Genomic DNA, 24,783 nt, shown 5'->3' with positions numbered 1-24,783 from the left:
ATAGATTGTTTGAGAGCCAACATGGCTCATTACAAGCCTCTTCAACTTAGATCTTCAAATTGATAATCATTTGATGACCTTTTTCAAGTTATTTCTTCAATGCTTCACTTTCCTTCGGGCAGCAACCTTTTGTTTGTTATTCTCCTTCAATTTTCTGATTTTGTCTAAGATACATAACAATTCACCTTCAAGATTAGTTTTTCAGCATCATTATCTTGATCTTCAGTATTTGATCCAATAGCCATGAATAATGTCTCTCTTTTTAGTATCAAGTTCACCCTCGTTGTTGTCTTGTGAGTTTGTTACTTCTTCCTTGATATATAAACTTTTCTTGTTCTTTTAAAAATTCATTTGCTTGTGTACCAAAACTGATTCTTTTTTCTCTTCTTGAAATCTTATCATTTCTTCCATAAAGACACCTAGTAGAAAAAGACCCAATCTTTCCACAATTGAAGACCTTAAAAGGAAACCACCCTTTGAACTTGTAAAAACCCTTTTAAGTTTTCTAACAAGATTTGTGATTTCTTCATCAGAGTCACATTTTGATTCAAAACTTATCTCCTTTTATTTCTTCAAAGATTTAAATGATACCTCTCTTTTCAATGTGTCTTCTCCAACTATCCTCATCTCATATGCTATGAAGATGCCATGTAGATCTGTAAGGTCCCTTCCCTAGTACCCTATTATAAATTTTAATAACACGAATATGATTAGAGCTAGGAAGAGTAAGAAGATGAGTTGTCACGTTTCTACCTCTTGTATATAGAATGTGAATTATATATTGTTACCATACACCTTATGATAGAACGATGGTAAGGTCTTAGGATCTAGGTATGTCATGGTTGGCATTTTCCTTATCAATAATGAACTTGAGATATTACTGAGATTGATATAGACTTTAGTTATTGTTGTGCTAAGTATCCTATTCGGAATTACATTAAGTTGATAAGCTATGACCCTATGGAATAAGGCTCGACCATGTCATAACTTAGAAACTATGTCGATAGGTTCATGGTATTTTATGATCTATTAGGATAATTGATTTAGGTGGTCATTGTGGAAAGATGAATCAACACCCACTCTTGTAAGTATTACTAATAATTATAAATGGAAATTGTTATCAATTTGGACAACGGCCTACTCGGTAGAACTTTGTATAATGTAAATATTACAAGTCAATTGTTGTGCAAGTAGTATTAGCTGAATATGTTACAATGGGTGATAATTAAGATGAGGATATAATATATTGACTAACAAGAAATTATGGAGTTATCTAATGACTGATTTTGAACCTATGTAAACATGATTGTGCAAGCATCCTAATTACCTGACATAAGTGATTTTAAAGACATATGCCTTATGATATGTACTACGACCTAATTTATATGCCTAATGATCTAATAGTTATGGATTCAATATTTCATCACCATGATAGAAAATGGAATATAATGTGATTTAGAATTAATTTAATCGTGTTAGGGAAAGATTAATGTTGATATGCAAATTTTGATATCTTAATGTTTTGAATGCTTTCATATGAAAATGATTAGAAAAAGAAAGTTAATTATGAAAATTTGAATATATGATTTTCATTGGACTATTGATGCTCGAGTTTAGTGTGCAGGAAATTGAACCATGGAAATTTATCGAGGAAACAAGGTCCAAACTTATGTGGACACAGTATAACCCAGGCGAATCTTTGGAAGGATTCAAAGCCTCGTTGTGATGTGTTTATTTTGTTAATGTAAGTTTTCATGTTTGTAATAAATATATATTCATGAATGAATTAGGGACATGTCATTGTGATGTGTAATGTGTTTTAATATGTCACTTGACACTTGTAATTGTCCATGTGTTGATGACGTCACCTAGCGTTTTGGTCATGAGGTCACTTAATCTTAGTCTAATTTCCATTGAATGTTTAAGTACATCCACTTGGGAGAGAATGTTAGGATGGGTCACCATCATATTGAATTTCGAATTCAAACTTGTCAAGGATTTTAGAGGGCCTAAATGTGCTCTTAAAGTGTCATTTTTTAAAAAAATAGGCCACCCATATGATAGTATAACATGTTAGGGGCCTAAATTTAACCATTTTAGTGTTTAGCTAACTTAGGGGACCACTTAAACAATGCACTCTTGAAGCAATTCGAGATTTGGGGTTTTCCCATGAGTGTACCCTTACACTCCCACTTGGTTAAAGTTTCTTTTTTTGAAGGGATGAAGAAATAGTGGGTTTGATGTTTCTACCAAAAATGGGATAGTAGAGAGTCTTTTAAGAGGATTTGTGACAAACTAGTTGGGTGTTCATCCACTCTCTAAGTTTAGAGACAATTAGGCTTTTGGAAGGAAAGACTAAGGAGAAGGGAGCTCTTCGTCAACTATCATTTGCCTTTAGCTTGGACCAAGGTTGGTGCCCATGCCATGACCTTCTTTTGCACTTGCATAATGGTGTTGTAATCTTGTTATTGTTATTGGTGAAATCATGTTTTGTGTTGTGTTGGAGTGATTGTAAATTGTGTTGCATTTACTTTCTTTGGATTTCTTTCTTTTGTTCTTGTTTTTGAGTGTTGATTGTTAATGGGTGTGGAGGCTTCACTCACCCTTGGGAGGGAAGAGAAGCCTTGCGTGAAGGGGTTAGTTGGGCTCAACAATGAAGTTGAGAAATTCTCCTCTTGAAGAGGGTTTAGTTGTTCATGGAGTATGGGCTCCATTGAAGCATTATGCCTTGGTTTGTGATATGGGAGGTATAGATGTATTGGTGTATTGAGGAGGATGGATTCGATAGCCTCAAAAGGGCATGATGCAATTGCAAATATGTATACTTGTACAGATATGGCATTCTCCTCTTTGGAGAGCCCACCTTCACCCATGTCTCATGATTCCAATGGTGTAACATCCACATTTCCAAAGTCTTAATTTACATCTAACATATCCAAGAATTATAGTTATTACTTCATTTTCATAGAAAGACAATTAAATCAGTTACGTTCATATGAATGAGATTTACGGTTAAAATCAGTTAAACAAAATTTCTTAACTAAGAATTAAAAACACCATCAATGAATTTACTATGGTAATTAAAATTTACATACCATGGAATTTGAAACCGAAATCAATCTAGGAATGCTTCTGCAACCACCCAAGTTAGTCCACCAATACCACTATAACAATATCAAATGACAACTACCATCCAATATCGCTATATCAAAATCAAATGACAATTGACATTAAATATCATTATATCAATTAGGGTATTACATACCACTGTATCAATTAGGGCATCGATTACCATTGGATCATTTAGGGCATCAAACCACTGAATCAATTACGGCTTCAGATACCACTGTATCAATTAGGGCTTCAGATATCATTGAATCATTTAGGGCTTTAAATACCACTGTATCATTTAGGGCTCCAGATACCACTTTATCATTCCTTTCATTCTGATTGCTTAATTATGGCAATAACATAAGATTAGAAGATATACTCATGTTCAATGTTCATATAAATGAAAGACTGAAATAACAATCCATCAGCTAAATCTATCTTAAGTGTAAAATAATTGCAACGATGATATAACTCAATTAATCTTATCTTCTTCTTGCATATACTTCATATAAGTAAAAATACTTGTTTTTATCAAACAATTGAATGCATTACTTATCTTTGTCTGTTGCACATCCGACAACTTGGGAAGAGGTGAAACATTGTCAGGAGCTTAACCAGCCAACCTTGGATCACAACTTATCCCCACACAATCTCTAACGAGAAAGGCCCTCCCTACCCGAAATAGACATGGAACATCTTGTCATCCACTGAGCATCCTGGTATCTAATCACACCACTCGACTTGACAGCAAGGGAATACAATAAATATGACCACGCATGAGCTATTAAATGTTTCCTTCAAAATAATAATTATTGTTATATCAAATCTGATTCTGTTTTCTTGTTATTGCAAATCTCTCTCTCACCTCTTCACCCTTTTCCTTGGCTATACAGCCGGGCGAGTCCCAGGTGTTTGAATTCTCAGAACAACCGGTTCTTTCTGTTGATTCTCAACTGTTTCATAATTAACATATATTCTAGCTTATCACAATCTGTGATTTGAGAGATTACATTTTTTAAAGATTTCAGAATTGATTGTTTAATTCTAATATCCAATGGCATAACGATTTATGGATCCATACTTTGGTTACTTGGTTATCACTTGCTATGAACAAGGCTAAATTAAAGAAGTTCAATCTGTAAATTCAAACAAGATATCATCATGATAAATGCTGAAACTTGCTGCAATATGCTCTATGCATAGATTCGCTACTTAGTATGCTTATCACAACTGTGACCAAAAAGATTATGTTCTTGAGACTATTTGGAAAATATCATTGGATAGTATATTTCATTCCATATTTTATTGCATTTGGAAAAACACTTCCATAAGGATTGTATCTAAATTATTATGAAAGTTTAAGGAAAAGGACTGATAACAAAGGACTTTGAGTATGTGGAAAAACTCATATTTGTGTCTTGACAAATAAATCTGGAAAAGAGAAAGTCTTAAATGCCTAATTGGCTGTTTTGGAAAAGCAATAAAATAATACTGAAATGTCATAACATGACCTGATGTATATTGGATATGTTTGAATCCCTGCAATCCAAATTTGGAAATCTACTCTCCTTTGACGTTGCAGATGTATCTATGCAAAATACTTCAAAAGGCGAGTTCATACAGCAGAGTTACTATTTGAAATGGTCACTTAGACTGGAAGAGAAAATGGGACTTTGGCTCACGTGTTTGTATGAAATCGGGTGCTGGAGATGACAAAATGATAAAAGAAAATGCAGTAAAAATTGAAAGGTTGACGATATGCTATTATGGAGAAATATGTGTCTCCACGGCAAGGCAGACAAATATATATAAAAGTTGTCAGACTTCATACACGGCTTCAATTATAAGGAGAGTTGTGCCTTCTTGGCTTCCACCGGTTCAAAGATTATATGTAAATTTATATTGCCAAGTGTTTTAATTCGATTAAAACAAAGAAAAGGGAAAGAAAAATTAAAAGGTTGGAAGATAAAGTTGGAAGGATTATAATTTCACTATTATTATAATATTTACTTACATATGTTCATGTAAGTATATCAATGGGGTGACATCATTAAATTAAATTATTATAATTTAATGGTGTCATTCCATTTTTATATTTATATGTACATATATAAACATCTATTATAATAATATGATGAATGATCAATTAAAATCTCGAGGTATGTTTTATATTTTAATTAGATTATTTTAAGTTAAATTATTTTCTTGATAGCTCATGCGGGTCCCACAAATGTATCCTGTGTTCAAGTCGCTAAGTACTCAACCCATTTGTCTAGTGATGGTGATGCTCCTGCGCCTAATTCTTTTCTGACAATGCTTCCACCCCTTCGACGTGCTTCCTACAAGGAAATTCTAAGAGAAATCATATTATCATAACAAGTTATAAATAATCATAACTAATCATAACGGCTAACCGCCTATTCAATTCCAAAAACTCGTGATAAATAATCAACTAGTATTAAATCTTTACATAAAATTGTGACGACTAACCATCTTACCATTTCCTAGGATTATATCAAATATAACTGTCAACTAACTTTGAGTCACAACAGCTATATTTTAAATTAGGTCAAAACTTAAGATGTAACAAATGGAGAATCAATTGTGTAAAGCCTTGGGAGGGAGTTTATATGTGTTGTAATGTTATGTTGTATACATTGTAGTTGCTTTTGTGTAATCCTATCTAAGCCTTGTTTCCCCTAGCTCGATGGGTGGCTTCATAGAAGCCTAAGATGGGAGGTGAGCCTCCATGGTTCTTGTGTAAATGTTTTTGCAGGGTTTGTACTCTTCATATCCAAGAAGAAGCTAGGGTTATTCCCTTGTATTGGTGGAGAGAAAGATATGTCTTGTGTGATGTATTTTAAAAGGATGAATCCTCCTTCATGGCATTGAACATTGTATTTGAAAAGACAAAACTTCCATTGTTGTTTGTGTTTTGTGTTGAAAGAATAAGATCCTCATTTTATGTATATTATTGTGAAGGATGGATTCATGGAAGGGATGAAAGAATTTGGTTATTATCTTATGTATTTGCATTACAAGATTTAATATTCTGCTTCTAGTTGCATTGAAAAGGTAGGATTGATTTATCATAGTAGACATAAGTGAGATGTAAAAGAGATTCATTCTAACAGCCATTTCTATTGTTACTTAAGGAATGTATATGTCTTGTTGGCATGTTGTTCATTCATTTCAAGAATCAATATAAGAAGTTGCATCTCAAAAATGGTTTATATAAAGAAATTTCATCTACATCAATTCAATGAGCAACAACATTCAAGTTCCATTTGTAAGAGAAAGAGGGATCCAATAGTTCATTAACTTTGTTCATTGCATTATTGGGTTAGATTTATTGTTATTAAGGGATTCAAAATAACTTCACTAAATTAGAGTTCTACATTGAAATGTGAAGACAATATCAAAAGTCTTACAATATCCTAGTTGGAACAAAAGATTATGCAACCAAGTAGACAACATAAAATGAACTTCCATAGCAAAAACAAGTTGTAGATGCATATTTAACTCTCTGTCTTTTGTATGAAGAAATGAAAATGAATTCAGCTCCTATTACAATCCAATATAATATTCAAATAGAATATTCCTCGGATCAACTTGAGAGGAAAGGGACAGAATAATGTTGTTTTACCAAGCCAAAATAAATCATAGCATATATCCATATATACAAATAACGTTGCCTAGCCCTACCCAATAAAAATATAAATGCTCTAACAAATCTCTTTTCTCTCCCTTGTCCCATCGACATGTACTCGACATGGAGGTGAGAACTTTAAAAATTATATATATAATATAGACCATGTCAATATAAATAATGGTTATGATACCCCTAATTAATATAAACTGTCTTCATCCTTATAGACTACTCCACTAAGTAGCCGACCCATGCAATAAAGAGACCTATTAAATAAAAAATATATATAAACTAAAACCCCACTAACATAGGAGTCATGCATGCAAATTGTTTCTTGGGGAGAGGGGAAGTCACATGACTCCCACCTCTTCCCTCTCTCCTCTTCCCTAGGCACCAAATAGGGTCGCCCAAGGACATGGGTCAGCCCACCCTGTCACACCACACACGTGACTCCATCATGCACTTCCCTTGGGTGAGGTAGGAGTAAAGTGCATGCACCCTCCTTGGGATTCGTTGAGTGTATGCGTTAGGGAATTAGTAAGATAAGTTTAGGAAAGTAAGTGGTAAGTGGGGATAGTTAGTAGGACACAATATTTTATTAATTGGATAGTTAGTATGTTAGTAGGATTTTATTTTCAGCTATTAAAACTGCTTTATTTAATTAGGAGAATAGTAGTAAGTATTAGTAATAGAAGATTTATATGTAAATCCATCTATGGGATTTTAGTAGTGTTAGTGTTAAACTGATATAAGTAATTTAAATAGTGATTATGTGTTAAGTAATGTTGTTAGGAGGCATAATGAAATTAAATTAGTAAGCTATTAAGTGTAATATGAAACTAGTTGTTGGTAATATTATATTTGAATAGTCATGTTGTAGAGTTTATTAGGGCGAGTATGGATAAGAATATAAGAATTAAATAAATTACGACAAGTGATTAGTAAGTCGATACGATTAGTAGACTAGTAACAGTGGATGTTAGACAATGCTAACAAGGAAGTTGGTTAGTGATATACCTTGTATTAGAAATAGCTATAAATAAAATAATGTGTTAGAGGATCGTAGGCTAAAGGTTATATATTTAATTGTTACACACTACAATAGTCAAGACTGTCAGATTAGATGGTCAATCATTATCTTCATGTGTTTTATTGATAACAAGGACTTATAGATTTGACTGTTAGATACATTTATAATAATTAAAATATGTAGCAAGTGATGAAGCGAAAACAATACTCATAGGCATATATAAGACAAAATGTGGACTGAAATATGTATGTAATATTCATTTAACTACCTTGGAGATGTAATGGGAAGGTAGTTTTGGACGTTAAAAAGGCTTGTTATTTAGGAATATAAAAAGGAGTTTCAATATTAGTGGGTCATATTAGTAAAAAGGAAGTTAGCAAGTTGGGAGATTAGTATAGTATTAGAAATAGTTAAAAGAACTTTATTTCAATAAGGGGTAGCGATGAGTTTCAGAACTATGTGAATGGAATAGGGAGGGTCAGTATTAAGCAATTTTATTAGGTGGTAAGATGCAAATGTGATTAGTAGTTTGTAATATAATCTCCCATCAGGTTAGTTATGTTGTGATACTAGAGTATCGAATGGAACGAATCATTTGATAGTGTGACCAAACTAGAATTAGATATTCAATCAAATTTGCATCCTAGATGTACATGAAATAGGATTACCCACCCCATGTTACCTAAGACCTAGTTATAATGTAATGCTATCTGGAAACTGTTAACTATGTTACCCTATGTCAAATCTACTAACTCAAAGGATCACTTTCAATTTAGTGATCGAATATGTACCACCTTCATTAACATAACTGTTACGCGAAGATCCTTCGAAGATGTATTCTAAACACCTAACCATTGTTAACCGTGTTGAACATGCATATGTCTATATGTGATTCATTAAGACTGTTTCAAAAAAAAATTGTAGTTGTTTCTTTGCCCTGTAAATTTTGGGCATGACAAGATCATCCACCACGATTTTTCTTCGATTGAAGAGATCTTAGAATCATATCAAGAAGGAAATGATCTTAACACCTGCTAGAAGACAACAAAATCTCTTATATCTTCTCCAAGACCTTTAATGGCATTAACAATCTCATCAACCCTAAGAAGATAGTCGGCAATCTACTCTTCTTTTTTCATTTTTAAGCCTTCAAACTTTGCGTTGTATGTTTGTAACTTCACTTGCTTCACATTGGCATCACCTTCAAAAATGCTCCTTGATTTGTCCCAAATGTCTTTAGGAGTCTGACAATACATCATTTTATCAAACTTGATATTAGACAAACCAAAAAAAATTGCATTCTTTGCATTATTCTCATACGTTTTTTCAGCCTAAACAATTGGAAGAGTTATAGGAATCACATAACCATTAACAATAGACATCCAAGAATCAAATGCTAAAGATGAGAAATAACCCTCCATTTGGATGCCTCTAAAAAGCATAATTAGAACCATCAAATAAATGAGCTTTATTTGAAGAGGATCCTTCTAAAAAAACCATGTGTTCTCTATCCAAGATCTAGTTAAGTTGCTTAAGCCCTTTTCAATACCAAGCTCTAATACCAATTGTAAGACATGGTTCTTCTACTGAGAGGGGAGGTAGAGGGTGAATCAAAGAAGATATAATTTCAGATTCTTGAACAATTTAAACTTTGAAAATGATAAGCATAAAAACTGAAATGAGATTGATGAAATTCCACAGTGATAAATGCTGTCAAGATCTACTATCCTATTCCATCCTCACAAATTAAATTGTGTACCAATGCTTTAAGGGCACAAACTCCTAACGAATCGCCAAATCCCTTGCTCGAGAGCACCATGTCCAACTGAAATACCAACTTCTCAAAATGAGTACCAACACAACATCCTTGATGCACCAACCTTCTGGAAATTACAAAACTTTTTGTCATCTCAGACCTCTCTAAATTTGCAGATGCGGTACAAAACATTCCTACTAAAATATAAGTGACAGAACTCAGAACAGGCTCACTTTTAGACTTTTCAGAGTACTCTCAGATTTTACAAAAGCATTCATGATTACTTTCAGATTTGCAATCTCAGTTGTCTGTATATGACAAAAACTATCTTTTATATCAGCAATCCGACAAACTGTTTTTGCATCAGACTTGATAAAATTCGTCAAATGATCTCACACACTGAATGCCCTGTCCTTTTGCATCCTTAAATAGTGTCTCTCTTGCCTTGCGGATGAGTAGAGAGTTTAAAAACAGTTACAAAACTTGCACCTGCCTTCAGTTACAACTGAAGAATAGTTGGTCGGCAATTCCAACCCTATCTCTAATAACAAATATTACTAATAATTCCATTGCTGAACGAGAATGCTAGAGGCAACAGTCATAAATCAAAACAAAGACTGCAAATTAATCTGAAAACAGTTAAACAGCAATTGTATCTGTATTGACCAGTAACCGATCAAAGTAACTGCATAATCAATATGGAAACCAATAAAAGCAGTGTAACATATGCAGACCAAAAATATATTAACTTGATTGCATTTTGAAGATAAACTCACCTGATCACAAAACATAAATCTGCTGTCATGACAAATTTTGTCATATAACAGACTTGATATACACATATTAAACATGTTCATAAACAAATATTCATTCGCAGATGCATTTGCAGACATCTGCAATATCACGATACTGAAATTAAAGAAATATCAGAACATAGAACATAGAGATTGACATATCCCTATCATCTGAAATTTCATCAATGCAAAGCATTTTTGCCTCTATAAGTGAAACAATTAAATATCAAAGTTATGTGATATTTCTCCAATCTGTATTTATCAAAATAGAGTTTCTGCAGATTGCATGCATCATATCTGATTATCTAATGCATTTTGACATCAATGACAATTTTGCTATAGAATGGTGAATCATGTGTTGTACTATTTTCCTTTACTAAATGAGGGCAACTGTATGTTGTACCAAAATTTTGCGCAACCTTGAAATGATTCTAAATGTGAGAGCCCATTAGGAGTTTATTTGATGTCATTGACACAAAGAAATGCAACAAATTGACACAAAAGTAGCTCAATAACTTCATTTTCATACAGTACAGCCTTTTCCTTCACTCAATAAAGGTGGACAGCTCAAAGTCATGAGTCAATTGACTTGGATGACATTGATTCATATAGCAACTGGATAGCCAAGGATGGGAACTTTGTGTTTAGAGAGACAAAATTGCTATATTGAGAGGCAATCTAAGGAGGGTACAAAAGAGTTGAAGTAGAAGGTATTTGATTGGATGACATCATGGTTGATGATGATGGTGCACTTGAAGAGTAACTGCCTTCTAGTTTGAGTAGAAATGCCCCACTGAGATCCATCATTAGGATACATATTGAGAATTGTAAATTATTTGTATAAATGAAAAGAAAACCAAGAGGGTACTGATATTAATGCTTTATCAGCTTAAAATACTGGTGTATATCATTATGGTTTTTTGATTCTTTGTTATTTATTCTAAGAACCTTCATAATCTTCAGTGGCTGTATTTTAATATAAATGCACCTAGCAGCCATCAAAGAGCTTCTGAAAGTACTGTTATAGGCGTGGAAGTAATTCAGACCAAAGGCTGAGATCACAAAAGAAAAATAAGTTACCTTGTGGGAAGAATATTTTAAATTTGTCAAAATAAGTTTCATACAGTAAAAGGCAAAGCTTATTTTTTGGTCATATCTAAGCTAAACACAACATAAAAGGCAAAGTCCATAAGGAGATTTTTTCCATTTGTCTTCTGTGGTGTTCAAGTCTCATAATCCTACGCATTGAACTCACAACAAAGTTTGGAAGTAAACCAAATATTTCCAACAGGAGTACAACCACATTCTAGTAAAACTATTTAGATGTAACATGTGCCAATAAATTGCAGGACAAAATTATCTTCTCCGCCTATCAGGGCAGGATTGGAACAGTGGACATGTTAATTGATTGAATGAAATTGTTAAAATAGTCACGACAATGTGCATTTTGGTATCAATTCACAAATTAAACCTTTGGCCTGTAGAATGTTTAGGAGACAATGAAGATGCTTGGGAGGTCGAGTTGTAGCTACCTCCTTGATGAAGGTCACATGATCTGCATCTAACCAAATAGAGATTAGCTTTTTAAATTTTTACATAAATGCAATCTTTGATCAATATCAAACTATAGAGAAGGATGCATCATCTCTTGGAAAAATATACTAAAAAGCCGTTGAAGATGAATCTCATCAGTATGAGAAGCAACTAAATAAAAAACTAAACATTTGTAGTAAAAGGTATTTTCTTATATTTAAAATCCTTGTTTTTAATGAAGGTTTGCATCACGCACAAAATGGTATAGAGATGAACACTTGATAGTTGTTAAAGTGGTATCGCACACACATGCCCACCAATTTGTATATTGCCTTATTACAATGTGGAGATTTAAACATGAATAACTCCAAGTACAAACTCGCTACTTTAAGATTGCACTACAACCCTTTGGAGCATTTGAAATCTATATTTTGTTCCCTTGCGTAAACAATACTATGTAATTTATTACTACAAGAAATATGAAAAGTACTTTGATTCTGTAATGTTCCCAAATTTGGACATTAAAATACATGATTAAAATAAGTTTAATTAAAGATTGAAACTTATTAGCAATTGTCAAGCCATATCAACAATATCATTCATATTCCATAACAACCAATGTCAAATGGGAGAAGATTAATAAATACAGGATTGGCAATCAAAAAGGAAATGTTTATTATAAACCAATCAGTGTGAAGACGTCTGATGCTAAAAATTAATTATCAATACCATTGATGCATTTCAGAGATGAACAATTAAGCATTACAATAATTAATGTTCATGAAACAATATGTATACTGTGATTACAAGTGTTGATGAAGTACTTAAGGAAATATCCTTTGAAGAGTTCCATGAAAAACAAAATCAAAGCTATATAGGGCATACGACAGTTAAGGATTATAAGAATATCACAGTAATGAACACCATGATGTTGCGGACATAAGTCATTGTGAATATGCTTTGACCATTGGCTGATGCGATATAATGATTCAGAGATATCAAATCATCTATTGGCCAAGGAATCGATAATAACGGTAACCATTATGCTTAATAATCAGTAATAGCAGTATCTCAAGTAATCATTTTAGAGTAGTGACCCGCTCAACTTTGAGATCAAAGAAATTATAACATGAATGACTTGCCCATGATCTCCTTACAATCGAGTAATTAGTGCCTAGTCAGCAGCTATTTCTATTAATCATTCTAAGGATTAGTCAACAGAAACTTAATGATATCAATTACAATAGCCATTAAGACAAGCACGTCAATTTTATGAAAAGGCACAATCTTAATAACAATCAACTTTTAAGAGTTTATTAAAAAACATTGGAAGCAATTGCAAGCAAAGAGCCAATTAGTAATGAAAAGGAGCATTTAGCACTAAGAAAAGAGAGATGCTAAAGACACGTGTCTTTTAACTCTTATGTCTCAACATTCCCAACATGTGGTATAAGAAGGCAGTCCTAATCATTCAAACAGCAACATTGGAGAAAAACTTATTTATTTGGATCCTGTAAGGATTTCCGTGATAGAAAATATTGCCTTTGGCATCCATTTTGGTGGAAGCATATAAGATTAAAGTCAGAAATGGAATCCCTAGAGCATAATGTTATTGTCATATCAGATGCGGCCCTTTAAAGCATTATTCAGAGCATACATCAAAGGATATATTGGAGATGGCCTGTATAATTTGCATATTCTTAATCACATATCAGATACAGCAAGCAGTACAAGGTACTGAGAATTCCCTCAGTCATTGCATATAATTCATGTATATTGAAAACAGCAAATACATCATCGTAATATTGATTGTTATGCAATCATAATTAGTTGTATATAAATTTAACTATACTCATTATATTGCATATGCATTTGGAATTAAGTTCCATTGAATAAAAAAGTATATAGTATATGCATTTGGAATTAAGCCTCAATCAGCAGGATCATTATAAAATTGTCTTTTATACATAAGAAATGTGAAGAATTACATACTGTCCCATATTATAGAAAAAGGGAACATTAAAATTGGTATCAGAACTAATAAACCTGCCAGCCTGTGGGGATGAAAACAATTAAAGAATTAGTATTAGAATTGAAGAAAAAACAACAACAAAGGCTTCAAATATGGGAAAATATGAGAACTCTACAAACACATGCATCAAAGCATGGTCGAGAAACACACAAAAGAAATTAGATCAATTGTTGGATTTACTAACACAACCTGTGATCTATTACAATCAAAGTAAACAAGAAGAATAAAGAGGCATGATGAACATGCAAATCATCATACCCCTAAGTTTAGACCGATGCTCCCTACTTTTCTTCGAAAAAAGAACAAGAAGCAACCAAACAACCCACTTTAGTCAGTCTACAAGATCAATGATGACATGATTGGATAAAGGGGGGGCTTCAACAATATATATCCTTAGAAGACTACATAGAATTGAGAGTGAAGTATATGCCTAAAGAACAAGAAGGACGTTGCCTTGACTTAAGAAGACAAATGGGGGAAAGGGTTACAAAGTAACCTCAAGCGTTTCACCTAAAATGTCATTTGAAGCTTTGAAGATTAATACATCAAAGGAAGAAGATTAGAGTGTAAAGAAGGGACTAATCTTGTCCATCAAAGAAAACAAGAAGTAGAGAAACAGAATATGATACCTAAGCACTTCAAGGAATTAAAGGTACCAAAAGAAGAAATAGTCTCAAGCGTCTCTAAAGGAATAGAAATGGTTGAATCTTCATGCATATCTTTAATCACAAGTGAATCAAGTACATAGATTCATTAAGATCATGAGTCTTATCTCACATCATCACAAGGGTCTTGCACAAGAGAAGGCATAAGAGAGGTTAAAGCAAGAAACTATAATTCCAAATATTTGAACTTGTTCAAGAATATCAAACACAACTTTCTTTCATCCATAGTTGCTAATGAGGTGAATAACGCAAAAGTCACTTCGTGCATTCCACTTCATCATCTTCAAATTGATAAAATAGGGAGGTTGAAATTATGGAAAAATGATAATGACTTGAATAGTTCTCCAAAGAAATCAGATGCTAAGTTTGGTCTTAAGAACAACTTATTCATCATCCAATATTTGAGGTTGAAGTGGGCAAAATTTATGACAAACCACTCTTTGAAGTAAGTGAAGAAGCTACAAGGATTTTGATCCTATGGTTGAACAATGTTCCCTTAGCATCAACAAATATTGAACCCATGAGTTCAGGCATAAAACACTTCCCAAGACCTCCAAAGATTCATTTACATCTTGAAAATGGTAGTCAGTTGTTACAGTATTCACTTTAGTGTTAAATAATGAAGTGCTACATTTTGACCCCAAAGTTAGATTGCCTAGGTTCTAGGGGAAATAAAACTTAGTTATTCTCTCAAAGCTTATTGAGAGCTTTTGTGAGGAAACTTAAATTTTTTAAAGTGCCCTAATTCCATCCAAACACTCTAAATTAGGGTTTTTGTTCTCATTCTCTACATACAAAGTTTTCACACATAATAGAATATTGTTGGAAAGAAAAGAGCAAATTTTTTCTAGGTCTTGTTGAGGACAAAACCCTCTTGAATCTATTCATTTCAGGGGTGAGAGACCCGCCCTGGCTGGTGTAGTGTTTTCACTTGAGAAACCCAAAGGTTTATAATGAAGTTTGGATTCAAGTTTTCAGAGAAATGAAGATTTTTGAGGTGAGCTGATTCTGAAATTTTCTAGTCGATTTTGGCTTTTGTCTTTTGGAAGTTTTTGATGTGGTTTTTAGATTTGTTTGCAGAGTTTGATCCAAACTTGCTCACCCTTCATAATACTAGTCAAAACCCTCAAGATGATCATTAAAGGCTAGGGTTTAATGAATGTTTTGTGGATATTTGTCATGACCCCATTTTGGAGGCAATTTGAATTAATTAATTAAATTAATTAGGTTGTCCAAAATAATGAATACTTTATGAGGATGACTAATTAATTATTTTAATTAAATAAATAAGTGGTACTAAGTTAATTATTTATAAAGTTATCAAATAAATAAATATTAAAAGGTAACTTTATATTTAATTAATTTAATAAAGTGACTTGAATTATAAAATATTTTTTATAAAGCCACTTAATAGATAAAATTAAATAATGCTCTAGAAGCTTCTGGAGAAAGTGGAGGAAAAAGAATAAATAGGCACCCCGGGCTTCATTCTAATCATCCAGATTTGTTGTTGTTGATGTTGATGTTTGTTGATGTGCATTGTGGAGCCTAGGGTTTCTGCAATAGTCACAACTGGCCATTGAGAACGAAAACTCTCAATTGGTACGCAATTTTGAGGGTGTGAAATATCACTTGAATTATTGCAGCTGGGAGGAAGATACTTCAGTCTTCTATTTGTACTACATTGAGAAAAAATATGAGTACAAAAAGCAGGCCGAAAAAGCAGTTCGAAAAAGCAAGCTGAAAAAGCAGTTCGAAAAAAGCAGTGCAAAAAAAGCAGGCCGAAAAAGTAGAACCGACAAAGCAGGCCGAAAAAGCAGGTCCGAAAAAGCAATCCAAAATAAAAAGCAATCCGAAAAAGCACATTCGAAAAAGCAAAGAAAATTATTACAGCCATCTACAATCAAGGGCGGCAACTAAAGAGGCACGACTTGGGCATTTGAGGAGGTTATTTTCTATTCAGTGGTATTGCAATACATCTTTTCTCTAAGGCGACTTCATATGCCAGGTCTGATGTGTATTTTCATAGTTGCCTTTCACTATAGAGTGCTGTTGTAATTGTCATTTCGTATCAGACCTATCATTCATTAATAGATACATCATTCATTTTTACATTCCTCACAATGGTATCAGCAATCCATGGCTTTAGTTGTATTTAATCATGCATGTGATCAGTGTATTGCTGTAGGGGAGTATTGAAGTTAGATATTTAGTGTTGCATTAGTTTTCATTGGCAGTTGTAGGTGCATATTACTTTACCAGCAATCATCATATTTTGATATCTTTGTAAATGCCAAGAGTCTTGGCTAACTTAGTATGAATATTGTATTGGATACTCATTCTCAATTAAGGAGATACAATTGCTGGTCATTAATAGTTGTCTTTGAACGTTAATATATCATTTTTAATTAGCCAGTTAGCTTGCATACCAACTGTTTGTTAAAATACCAGTTGGCTGTAGGTGATCATTTTCATGATTAGAACTCATATATGCATTCACTATTGCCAAAATTAGTTGCATATTTATTTTAGGTCATTGTTTAGACAATTTGGAGTCTTTTGTAAGCATTCTCTTTGAGGCAAATCCAAACAAGAATCACTGCAACAATCTGAAAAGTTATATCAATCAGAGGACCCTTGCTTGCAAAGTGTTTGACAAAATGTCAAACAACTGAAGTATAAAGATTTTTGGTGTTGGAAGAAGTTATAACCTATTGGGGTTATTACAATATTAGTGTTGAGTGATCTTCAACCCTAGGCACTCTCAAGGGTTCTCAGTTGGCTTTGATTTTAAAGAGAAATTCTCCATCCTTACAGGCCACCATTGTTTTGGATTCCCACATGTGACCTTCCTAGTGTTCCTTTGAGTTTTGAGTGAAGCTTTTGCAATTCCTTGTGGCCAATATGACGCTACAAACTACTGCAAATTATCTTGAGGAATCAATGAATAGTTTGGACTCTGTTGTGGGGTTTCTGACCAAGCCATCCTTGTTTGGAACCTTAAACAGAATTAGTGATTGTTGCTGTCTGTAATACCCCAAATTTGGCACCCTGCCATCCTAAACCAATTTCAGTGCAGTAGTCTCACAACATCAATTTCTTGATCAACAAAGTCCTATTTTACCAGGCATTTATGCACAAATTGTCTCTACTTGATCTCAATATCAAATTGCAAAGAAATCCTAAAATTGCAATAATCACACATCTTATTTAATTCCTAAACATTGACTTAAATTGGCTAAATAAACCCTCTAATTTAATTAATATAATTGTAAGTCCTAGCACTTTAATTAAATTAATCCACCCCCTTTAGCTAATACACGACATTAGGAATTAAATATATTTGACTAAATTAAATATCCTCATCTCAATTATTAAATTTTATTATTCAATTAATTGGAACATTCAATTATGAGGTCACATTTAATTAAATAAATCAAATATTCTCTCTAGTTCTAAATTGGAAATTGTGAGTTAACTTTGAATTAGAAAAGGAAACAAATCAGTTAACTCCTCATCCTCTCTAAAAGAAATCAGTTAACCCCTTCAATCATGGAAACTCTCTAGTTAAATTGAACTCTCCTCTAATATGAACCGTCCATCTGCTTCAATCTCAACCGTTGATTGGTTCTAGGATTCTATAAAAGAGACCTTCTACCTCTTATTTTGGGGGATGCAATTGATGAGTAACGAAAATCTGTCGTTTTGAGTACTCAAACATTCTTGCATTCAAAGATCTCATTGCTATCATTTGCTTTTGTAGCTTTCATATTCATTCCTTAGATTACAATGCATACATCATAGTGTAATCTTTGCTTATTGTTCTTAGATTAATTTGCATAATCATCTAGATTAATTCATCTATTTTGCTTAGAAAATCACAAAAGTCTAGTATAATCTTGCATACACTTTAGGTTAATCTTGCATTCATTCTAGATTAAATTCTTCATTCTAGTTAGTCTGGTTACTGAACTCTCAATTCTGAGAGCACATAGTAAAACCCTGTCTAGATAGAAGGCAACAGATTGCCTTGTGTAGACATTCAGGATGAACAATCTCATGTTCATTCCCAGATGTACCTAACAAATAATGATCATGTTGAAGTGTGTGGTTAAATTAGAGGCCCATATTTAGCACATACACTATCATAATTACAGACATGCATGAATTCATTTCCGACCTTTGTGGAGGTGACAGCATTGTTGGAGGTTTAGTTTCTATGTTTTTGATTACTTGAATGTTGCCTTGGACTGTTTGGGAGGTTAGAGCTGGAGGCTTAATGCTGTAGCTGAAGGTGTTCATACAATTTTCAGATCTATTCATTCCTACTCTATGGTTCATACCTTAATGAGGAGCCTTTGAAGCCTATGCGAGACTGATTTGAATAATTCGAGCAAGCTGATGAGCATCCTCGAAGGCAAGAGGCAGTTCTGAAGTTTGGTGGTGTCACTTCATGAAGTTTGGGACTGTTGCTTCTGCAGTAGTTATCTGTAATTGAGCTCTCATTGATCAAGCAGCCCTGTTTGCTATTGGAGGGTTCTAATTCATATTGTAACTTTTATGCATATCTTCTTCATGTAATGATGTCTCAAACTTATTACTATCTTCCAAAATTATGAGCAGCAGTTGTAATGAGCAATTAAATGTAGTTTCCAGAACTTTATGACAGCAGATGTTTTTGATGCATTTATTGCTATTGATTTGCTTATTTGAAAGTCAAATTCACATGAACACTGCAAACACTAAAAAGAAAAAATTTACATCAACTTTCATTTGCATGGTTAAATGATATAACAGTTGCTACAGAAGTGCCCTATCACATTCCATGTTGATTTTTATCAGGTTGATGGGCAAACCATATTCAAACAATTATAGAGGTATATATTACACTTTTTTATTGGGTTGGCATAAAAAAAGAAATCAAAAATTTGTTACAGAGTGTGATATGTGCCAACACCAAAAAGGTGAAATTGTCCAAATTTCAAGCACTCTACAACAATTTTTGCTTTCAGAAGCAGTATGGACCAACCTTTCCATGGATTTTATTGAAGGATTGCCTAAATTAGGCAACAAATCAGTCCTTTTGGTGTGAGTTGATTGTCTCTCCAAATATGCTCACTTCTATTCTTTTGCCCATATGTATCACACCTCTTAAAATGTATTTCAGCTTACACAAATTTATATAGAGTATATCCATAGCAGACGACATATTGCTCTCCCTTCAATGAAAACATTTATTGTTTCTTACCGCACAAAATGGTGGATAATGTCTATCATCTCAACAAATAACTTCAAAACATGTGTACTAATGGTGAACATTTAGTATACAAAAGATATGTATACATATAATTTAGATTTAATACATTAAAGTCATGAATTCATATATCTATTGTTTTCCCAAAGCTTCCTTGAACACATCTTATGCCACCATGGTAGGCCCATTTCTATTGTCTATGGCCATGACCCCACCTCCAATAGAAACTTTTGGTAGGAACCATTCAAGCCATAAGGAAAACAATTTAAGATGAGTTGTGTATTACATGCAAACTAATCGTTAAACAAAGATTATGAATAATGCTTGGAGACAATACTCATATCATTCTTCCACAAAGATGAAACCCTAGGAAGTTAAGTATGGCCATGTTACCCCACTTGTCAAGGGCAGTGGGGCACTAGGACAATTTTATGAGATGGGGAGACAAGGGGCCTCAATTTAAGAACAAGGGCAATGGGCAGCAAGGGCGGCATTGTATATACTATATACCATAGTTACACTGCCCTAGGGCACAAAGGGAGAGCAAAACGGGGGGACAAGTTTCCAAGATGGGAGGACAGAGGGATCTTAATTTGGGGACAATGGGGGAACGGCAAGGGAATGATAGCGGGGTACAAGGGGGTTTGTATGTACTATACATATGGTACTTAAAATGCTCATTACGAAAAGATGTATTGCAATATAAGATGTAAAGATGTAAAAGAGTAAATACTTGAACATTGCATTGAATTGGAACATTGAACATTGAACATAAATAGTCAAAACCAGGACGTCCCCCCATCCTTGGCGGAGGTGGAAAAATATGGTGGCGCCGCTGGGGATAGGGGAACAGAGTCTCCAAGTCCCCAGTGCGTCCAAGTCTCTAGGGTGTGGGGCAAAAAGAGGGGGACGCAACCTCATGTTACCATGCTATATACTATACATATAGTACTTAAAATGCTAGTTATGAAAAGATATGTAAGACTATTAAGGAAAACAATACTAAATAGAAAAATTGCATATGCCAAATACTAAATACTTGAACATTGAATATTGAATTTCTAATTAGAAATTAGGATACTAAATAAAATTGTCGAATCAGCGAACAGAAGATATCTATTATATCAAAAATATCATAAAGACGATTATAATGAGTAGAGTGATATCAAAATAAGTACAAAATGTCACAATGTAGTGAAGGAAGGCCTCAACATCCCTCAAGACAAAGTCATCATCACAAGATCTCAATAAAGTAGGAGTAAATACTAAAAACATTAACTTAATCTGATGCAATTTCTCCATCAATTTCTTCTTTTGTTTTTTAATTTGAAAGCAAAGTTCTAGGGGCGGCAGCCCCCGGTGGGGTCAAAGGGAAACACCCCTTGTGTTGTCCCAAGCATACAGGGTAGGGCCCTTCCGCTAAGCACATTTTTCCCTCTTGCATGGCTTTTGGATTCCTCATTTTTGGAGATTTTTTCTCCCAAAGTTGATGTGTTTGAACTCTTTTGGAGATGCAACATTTTTAATGTTTTCGTGTGCAAATCGAATGGAGCTAAAAATTAAATTAAACAACATGCAATTTCTAAAGCCTTTTTAAAATTTGTCTAAGGAATGCCCAAACATCCCTAGAATGGTTGAGGGATGCTTGCACATCTTCCATGCCTTTTCAGGAATGCCAAGACATCCCCGCGTTCTGGCAACGAATGAGTAGAGAATAAGAGGTGTTGGGGAAACTCGGGAACACCATCCCCACGTCCTAGGAATGGGGTGATCTAGGGATGTGGACACATCCCCAAGTTTCACTAAGTACATCCAAAGCACCAGCCTATCTTGCTTTCTACTTTCCTAGAAATTTGAAAGTGCAAGTTCTTAACTCCACTCTCAACAAATGTGAGTCTCTTCTCCACTCACATGGGCATCTTGCCCTTGGCTCAAAACCATATGAAACAACCCTCAAGATTACCTATAGACAAAAGTTAGTGCCCAAGCTATATTGCCCATTCTATATACTACAATAGGTGAGAAAAACAGCCTATTGGTTCCCAAAACCATAGATTGGAAATCCAAGAGCTTGTCAATTCTCCAATAGGATTCCAAATCAGTTCTAACCAACAAACGGGAATAATTCAAATTCCTCTGCACTTCAAGTTTCTCTACACCTAGGCCGATGAACCTTTGCTTCAAACCTAATCACTTGATTCAAATCTCTCCTATAGCAAATTTAAGCTTTATGGGTTCTTAGGCTAGCAAGGTCCTCAAACTCAATCAATATGTTGTTATATGATTGCTTGAAATGGTTGAATGTTTGTGTAATGTTTATCAATAATTGATTAAATGTTTGCAAGAAGGAAGTGTATAGGTTTCTGACTTTAATTACAAATCCAATAATTATATTCCAATGACTTAAATGACCAGTGTCTTTGCTCATTCGAGCAACAAAGTCAATCGCAATAAAGACTATTACGTACAACTTTATGAGACAATATTTATCCAAAAATATCATCAATTACTCCTAAGCTCTACAAAAGATAATTTTTTATATGCAATTCTATGTTAGACAAAAGGAATTTAACTTCTTATGTGGGAAGTCCAATTAGCTAGAGACAAGGAAACATATGTAGAGTTCACACTTCACACTATCCCTATTTGTTGAACACAAAATGTGGAAAATACCCAATGTAAAAGAAAGCCTTATCAGAATAATTCAATAATCTCTTTATTGATCATAAAGGACAAATCAACATTCTAATTTTAATCTCTTTGCCTCAATTTTTTTTTTTAAAAGGATATATTATTTATTACTGAAATATATACAAATTTATATTTAAGTCATGCTTTAATATTTCATCTTTCTACTTACAAATAAAATATATCTCTTAAAATTGCTTCTCCAAAAATAAAATATATCTCTTAAATTTGCTTCTCCAAATATCTCTTAAAATATGTCTTGTTATATCTCCCATCACTCCTTATTTATACTTGAACTCCTTATTTATACTTGATGATAAAAGAGAGGGTGACTTTTTAAATTAAAAGAATACTTCTCTTCATAACTAAATTGAAACTCTTCAGATTTTTAATTTCCTAGTTATTATATGAAACTTTTAATTTTACTTTGATGTTTCGAAAATGAAGGCATCCTTCATAAATAAATAAACTCCTAATTGTTTTTGGTTTTTGACTTGTAAACATAGAAAACTTTGATATCGATCATATCCTTAATCAATTACTCCTGACGGCGCCCATATCTGACGTGGATGGTCATTGTTACTAGTTTGAGCCTTCAATTTATTATCTTGTGCTATAATATATTCCTGCGACTTATAGATAGATAGATAGATAAAAATTTAACATCTGCGAGGCAAAAAATAGCCTATGGGACAGCAAGACAACTTAAGCAAACTTAAGTAGCTCCGTTCGTTTCTTGTGTAGGATGATGATGAGCCCACCCAATTGCTCAATGTACTCTTCGTTGAATAGGTTATGCCAAGAACTGTCACATATAGTATCCGCAAATTTATCTTTGCTGTCCTTGTAGGCCTCACATTCTAAAATAAAGTGCTGTTCAGTTTCCACTTTCCCAGAATTGCAGAATCTGCAAATTCTCTCTTACCAAGCCTCCTTTGGCCTCTTCCAACGCTCAGTCTCACAATGAAGTTAGTGAGAGTTGGTTCTCAGCTGAGCGATAAGAATTTTAGCCCTCCAAGAAATGTTGGCTCCTATGTACGCTTTTTGGATTTGATCACAATTGGGGTTGAGCTCATTTATATAATATATTTTCTTCCTCCCGATCTCACTTCCCCAATTTCTCTTGAATAATTTCTCCATAACAAAGACCTTTATTTCTTTATTATTTGTGGGACACATATTGAATTGAATATTCCATTTACTCATCCATTTGATGTTTTGTTGCATCCATGTCCTTTTTCGCTTACATAGTGTATCACTAAAGACAACTTTCAATTTGGGTTTCATATGAACTTTTTCGCTTATATATGATAGGTTTTCGATTTCAATTTGGGTTTCATTAATCTTTGCCGCTATCGGGTTTTTTAGGCTTTTGCGTGCAAACACACACATTAATATATTATCGTTAGCTCTTTTAAAATCGAATTTGTCTCTAGTCGCTGCTTGTAGACATCCTGGCGAGTCTATTTGTCTTTTGTGGCTTCCTACATCTCGCTGGTTGCCCTTAACACTAATGGCACCTGTATATCTCCAGCATTTTAATTTTTTGTTCTGCATATTATGTGCAGTGGGAAGACATATCACCGCCTGCCACATCATGTCTGGAAATTCACCATTGCCTTCCCGATAGAACAATATGTCACTAGAGACAAGATGTAAGCATTTCACAGGAAACCCAGTTTCATTCATACCATTGCCAAAGACATTTGGGTTGCTGGGAATTATATCAATATCATCTTAAACATTTTGCCCGACTATTTCCTGGCATCTCATCCGGCTTATCATATCTTATTTAGAAAGTACAAGGGACAAAGGCTGCCGTAATTGGTACATAGGATCAGATGCATATAAAGAAACACGACCATCCCAATAGACTCGTCCTTCCGCAATGTAAAAGTTCTTTCTCAGAGAATTAAAATTAACTTCCAATCAAGAGGCAACCGCTTCTCACATATAATCCTTAAAGTTCAAATGAAAAATCATGGAACCCAAATTACGAAAGCAAAGCAATGGTCTGATATCAAAGGTAACACACAACCCATGCCCCTTTTACCCTTCGATACTTTCTTTCACTCAGGAAGTCGAACAATTGTGTCTTGACATGATACAGGCAGTAATTGACTAATTTTGAAGTGCTGCCATAATCCTCAAACAAGTGCACACTGTTGTTGGGATGCTCTCTTCCTTCGTTACAATCAATCTTAACTTTACTGATTGCAATGTTTTATTCCTTAAGGTTTGTTCCAGAATTTGTTTGTGCACAAGTGATTT

General features: G+C 33.8%; 1 protein-coding gene across 4 annotated transcripts in view; it reads right to left on the bottom strand.

The window, feature by feature from the left end:
- Window positions 1–24,783, bottom strand: part of LOC149548148 (protein IN CHLOROPLAST ATPASE BIOGENESIS, chloroplastic-like) — a 134,848-nt gene that overhangs the window by 81,569 nt on the left and 28,496 nt on the right. For 2 of the 4 annotated variants that reach the window (XM_089792171.1, XM_089792175.1), the window contains exon 2: window positions 11,812–11,901. The exons of 1 other annotated variant lie outside the window; for it this stretch is intronic. In XM_089792171.1, the coding sequence (XP_089648297.1) occupies window positions 11,812–11,901 (90 nt within the window). The remainder of the gene's footprint in view (window positions 1–11,811; window positions 11,902–24,783) is intronic. One more of the 4 variants, XM_089792172.1, reaches the window with a different exon arrangement.

Source organism: Cupressus sempervirens, chromosome 7 (genome assembly GCF_028749045.1).
Source record: "Cupressus sempervirens isolate cs-2001-9-10 chromosome 7, ASM2874904v1, whole genome shotgun sequence".
NCBI classification, from domain to species: Eukaryota; Viridiplantae; Streptophyta; class Pinopsida; order Cupressales; family Cupressaceae; genus Cupressus; species Cupressus sempervirens.
The sequence above is the reverse complement of the archived record's forward strand: the minus strand, read 5'-3'. Positions and strand labels throughout refer to the sequence as shown.